The sequence below is a fragment of the Notothenia coriiceps genome, unplaced genomic scaffold (genome assembly GCF_000735185.1).
Source record: "Notothenia coriiceps isolate Sejong01 unplaced genomic scaffold, NC01 NC01_scaffold00019478, whole genome shotgun sequence".
NCBI lineage: Eukaryota > Metazoa > Chordata > Actinopteri > Perciformes > Nototheniidae > Notothenia > Notothenia coriiceps.
The window spans coordinates 11,103-16,395 of NW_011352179.1; the positions used below are offsets into that span (position 1 = coordinate 11,103).

The 5,293-nt window shown below is 42.5% G+C and overlaps 1 protein-coding gene across 1 annotated transcript in view; it reads left to right on the plus strand.

The window, feature by feature from the left end:
* Window positions 1-527: 527 nt before the first annotated feature.
* The window catches only part of LOC104952064 (adenylate cyclase type 1-like), a gene marked incomplete at its 3' end in the record, with an annotated part of 11,386 nt that continues 6,620 nt past the window's right edge, over window positions 528-5,293 (plus strand). The window contains exons 1-3 of the mRNA XM_010778820.1: window positions 528-1,471; window positions 4,356-4,505; window positions 4,895-5,013. Coding sequence (XP_010777122.1) covers window positions 863-1,471; window positions 4,356-4,505; window positions 4,895-5,013 — 878 coding nt within the window. The remainder of the gene's footprint in view (window positions 1,472-4,355; window positions 4,506-4,894; window positions 5,014-5,293) is intronic.

The window sequence follows — 5,293 nt, forward strand, 5'->3', positions numbered from 1 at the left end:
GACGGATGACTAATCTTCCCTTGGTAATGATTAAGACACCACCCTCTGAATGCCAAGAGGGTGCTGATGGTGAGGGTGGCTGCCTCACTGGCAACACAGAAATCATATGATGAATGGCATGCAAGCATGTTATCACGTGTGTGCGAAGCAAACACATCAGCTGCCAGCTCAGTGAGAATTTCTGGTGAGAATTTCATGAATCATGGCCTGGAAACATTGATGTATTAGTTCCTTGTGTTCCTCTCATAAGTGAGTAAGAGACAGGAAAAGGAAGAGCATAAATGAATCAATATATGTGCATATTTAAACAAATTAGATTGCGCAGGCTGTAATGATGGAAACATGTCATGTGTAGGAGGGAAATAAAAGGATATTGCCATTATGGATGATGTATGCACTGTTGTGTCACATTGGTGAGGGGAGCTCTGCAGCTGCACCAGTCTAATCGTCTTGACTGTGTGTTGAGAAGCTGAGACCTGTCTTATCTTTACCTCATAATGCGCAGGCGTGATCCTATCTGAGCCTTGCAAAAAGCTTTTACCATCTGAACTAGACGTCGTGTGCGCTGCTCCTCATGTGGCGCTCAAACGAATGCTAAAAAAAAATCGATAGGTCTTTTTTTTCAGATCGCGTTCAAATACAGCCGGGACATGAAGGTTTCTGTGTTCGCTGATCTCTCCGAACAACACGATTCAACCTGTGGATAGAGTGGAGCGCGTGTGTGACCACCGGCCAGTCTCCGGATATCTGGGACTCTATAGCCCGCTGTGCAGCGCGCGTCTTTTCCCTGTTGGCTCCGGTCTGTGTTGGAGGAGGGATCCGGTGTTCCGTTTGACCTAAGCCGAGAGCAGGTATTCAGTTTATGAATGGCACTGACATGGAGGAAATACCGTTTCAGAAAGTCAAAACCAGGCGGAAGAGAAGTCACTGTCCAACGGGCGTCCCTTTGACCACCATCGCGTGTGAGGACGAGTTCGACTGCAAGGAGCTCGAGTCCCTGTTCCAAAACTACAACCTGAAGCTGGAGCAGACGTCCGCTCTAAAAGCCCTGGCCGTGCTCATCTTCATGTCGTCGACACTGGCCTTAGTGGAGTTGCTGTCCGGCCCCAGCCTCACCATCTCCAAGGGGTCCCATCCGGTCCACTGTGTCATCTTCGTCTCCCTGTTCATCGTAACTAATGTCAAGTACCTGCAAGTGACTCAGCTCCAACAGATCGTCAACCTGGCATTGCTCTTCGGCTTCACTTTCTCCTTTCTCTGCTGTCCCTTCTCGCTGGGCGCGATGGGGATGGAGCCCCCCACGTCCCCCGAGCAAGGCGTGTGGCAGCTCATCCTGGTCACCTTCGTCGCCTATGCGCTCCTTCCTGTGCGGACACTGTTGGCGGTTGTGTTTGGAATAATGGTCTCCGTCTCCCATTTGATTGTGACTGCCACTTCTGTCACAGCGAAAACACAGAAACTATGGAGGACGGTACGTATGTTCTGCACACTAACTACGGTGCCTTTTATTGTTTGTGTTGTATTGTTACAATCAATAGGCGTATTATGGTATTTAATTTAGCGTCGTAAATTAAATATCATACTAGGTATAATGTAGGCCCATGCAGTAAAACATTATTAAGACTTTATTTCAGTACCTAGGACAGTTCCCTTAGACTTGATGCATTTGCTTAGGCATTGATCAAATCAAACAAACGTGTATATTGTATACAAAATAATTGCTAGCTGGTGTCAACCCTGCCAATAGATCAGATAGAGTTATGAACCATGAAGAAGAATTTGAGGTGATAAATGTGATCTTAAAGTCTGGTGAAAAACAAAGTGATATTGAGATTCCACCTTTCTGCTTGATCAACTATTGTCGTCCTCCTTAGATACTGCAATATCACACCTTTAAATAAGTTCAGATGTCTACAGAGATTCTGTAATAATAAACTACGGTATAGCTATAGTAAACCTGATGTATACCTGTAGGTCCCTAAAATGAAAACAAACAAAGTTAGTCTGCATGCCGACTGTTTCCCCGGGGTGTGATTTCCTGGCTGGGAATCAGGAACCAGAGTGACATCCTGCCAGCACCAGAAGTAGGGCAAACAGAGTTGCCCACACACACATACACACACAACACACTTTAACCACACTATATGCTTCAGTTATGGAAAAGAGGGCAAAGTCATTCATGTCTTTCCTGAGCAAAAATAGAAATTGGTTCACCACTGTGTGTGTGTATATATATATATATATATGTATATATATATATATGTACCTATTTCACAAAAACATACACACTCGCAATTCTCACTGTCATCAGGTGTGAGGAAAGAAGATATGTCCCATCAGTCAAACCCTCCAGGGGTAGTGGAACATGTCTGCCTCTGTGCAGCATATGACATGAAGATTGTGCATTTTGTGGAAATGAAATGGCGATTTGATCAGTTCATCACACCCTCGGCGGATGACAGCGTATTTACAGAGGAGATTGTTTTCCTGTATGTAGGCTTTGAGTTACCTGCATTGCCATGTGAAGGACAGTGTTAGATGTACTACCAGAGATAGCTAATCCATTAAGCTTAGAGATGAGCTGTGTGGCATGACCCCACACGGCCCAGGCTCGCACCAACAGCCAACATAGGTCCCAGGCTCTCAGCAGACATTACCGTCTGCTCTCATGGCTCAGTCTATATGAAATGTTTTATCACCAAAGCTAGTGAGGGAAATTTCTTGAAAAATAGGTTATTACTATTTCTTTTGCCTCAGCTGTGAGTTTTGCTGACATCTAAATTCTCTCTGCCAAGAACAGGAACATTCCTAGAGTTCGGAGTAATACAATGGTATATGGCATTCATTTACAATCTTGCGTATAAAGCTTTGATTAGACAAGCAGAAAACAACAACACTGAACATCTAGATCTATCAATCGCATTCACAATACTATAGTGATATTTAAAGTAACAAGTCCCAGTTTGTCTTTTATTCCGCTGCCCATTAACATTATGGATTCTAACATGCACATAAAATGAAAGCTTTTTCAATGCAATGCTCCATGTTTAAATAATAAGAGCCAATGTAAAGTTTCCTCACTGCGTAAAACTATGGAGCTCTCTTACTGACATTGAATGGGTGACATAGCTCCAGAGATGAGTACAGTTTAATGAAGTCAGTTATTTCCCTCTGAAAGGCACATTTTGGTTATGACCACAGTGTTTTGCACCCCTCATCTCAGATGTCCAAATTTACCAACTCAAGGCTGTCAAGTAACTTGAGAATAATTTGAACATGCTGGTGCTTGCCAGTATTGATGCCAAGCACAAAGACAGACTGCTGCTGCCAATAACTCCCTTTTCAAAGCAATCCATTATTAATTGGACTGGAAAATATGCCTGTCTGTGGCAATGCAAGTTGTTATATTGAGTTTCTGTATATATCATCCGAAGTTTTGATAGTCTATTTATGTTGTTCAACATTTGTTTTAATAAGTGAACTGACTCAGTCCCTAGTCATAGATTTTTCTTGTGGTCAAATATGCTTCATCATGTGCTCAAGCCTGTGATGAATGACCAAAGATATGAAGGAAATGAATTCCTTTTATTCTTACGAAAATGTAATCCCTGCCTTGGATAACAGCTTGCTAGTGATGTGAATATAGTACTGTGTTTGGTTTGTTTCAAAAGTTATAGCAGGCCAACCTCACTCAAGTAGAAAAAAACTCTCTTTTCATTGTGTCCTGCACAAGGTTGAAGCAGTCATGCTGCTGTGCATCTGTTGTGATGGATGAACCACAGCAAGGCTTCTCAAACACTTTAATGTCACAGACTCCAAAATAGAGAAATATTGGGCCCCCCACCACACATCTCTCTTATGGCAGATGTCACAAACACTGTGCACTCAAAAGGTAATAGTTGGTAATAAGTGTATTATTCATACAACATTAAGTAACCCTGTAAGGAAAATTGCATGCCTGTCACCCAGCTCAACAGATACACACACAATAAATAGAAAAAATAACAAACTAAAGCAAATCTAGAAAAATCTTTCAAGAAACAAAATCTTAAAGATGCATTACTTAAAAGCGCAAACATGGGGAATTGAGATGTCTAGTTTTATTCTAGTTTATCCTCTCGAAAGCCCACTTGTGGTACCTAATACCCAGTTTCAGGACCTTATAATTAGGAAAATACATTCACAAATACAACTGTACATGCATATATGAACGTGTGCATATATGTGCATTTGAATAGCAATCAAATGACATGCTTAATTTGAGTATATACAATACATGAACACACCCAAAAAGATACACACCCAAACATATGTTTGAGTGTTAATCCTGCTACATATTTTTCTTCTGTTTGCAGTTGGTTGCCAACACGGTGCTGTTCACCAGTGTCAACCTGTCAGGGCTGTTTGTGCGCATCCTGACAGAGCGAGCCCAGAGGAAGGCCTTCCTGCAGGCACGCGGCTGCATCGAAGAGAGGCTCCGCATGGAGGATGAGAACGAGAAGCAGGTACAGTCACCTGTGCTCTGCTGAAACTATGGGTAAAATTAGATATGTGTCTAGAATTATTTTCTCCTGCGTTATTCCCCCTCTCTCTCGCTCTTTCTCGCGCGGTGAGTCATTTCAACACATTATTCATTTCTGCTGGGTCTCATGCCTTTTTGGTCTAGCACATTTCTTATCACCACTAACACTTTGTCCTATGATAACTTTGCTTTGTTTGACTATATAAATGTACATTTAAAGTAACTTTATCTTTCTCCTTCCCTCCCTCTCTTTCTCTCACTCTCTCTCTCTCACACACACACACACACACACACACACACACACACACACACACACACACACACACACACACACACACACACACACACACACACACACACACACACACACAGGAGCGCCTGCTAATGAGTCTGTTGCCCAGGAACGTAGCTATGGAGATGAAAGAGGATTTCCTGAAGCCCCCAGAAAGGATCTTTCACAAAATCTACATCCAGCGCCATGACAATGTCAGGTAGGATCCTCACAACACAGCTGTAGACCAATCCCAGTGATATTTAAATCCCTCTTGAATTGACTTAATTAATACTAATACTTTTAACAGTGGTGCCTGGAGATACAATATTTTCCTTCATGACGAACGACCCATGAGAATAGGAATAAACGCTGTCTCTGTGAGTTATGGAATGGGCAAATACAGTTGCACTTGCAAGATTGCCCATTCCATAACTCACAGAGACAGCGTTTATTCCTATTCTCATGGGTCGTTCGTCATGAAGGAAAATATTGTATCT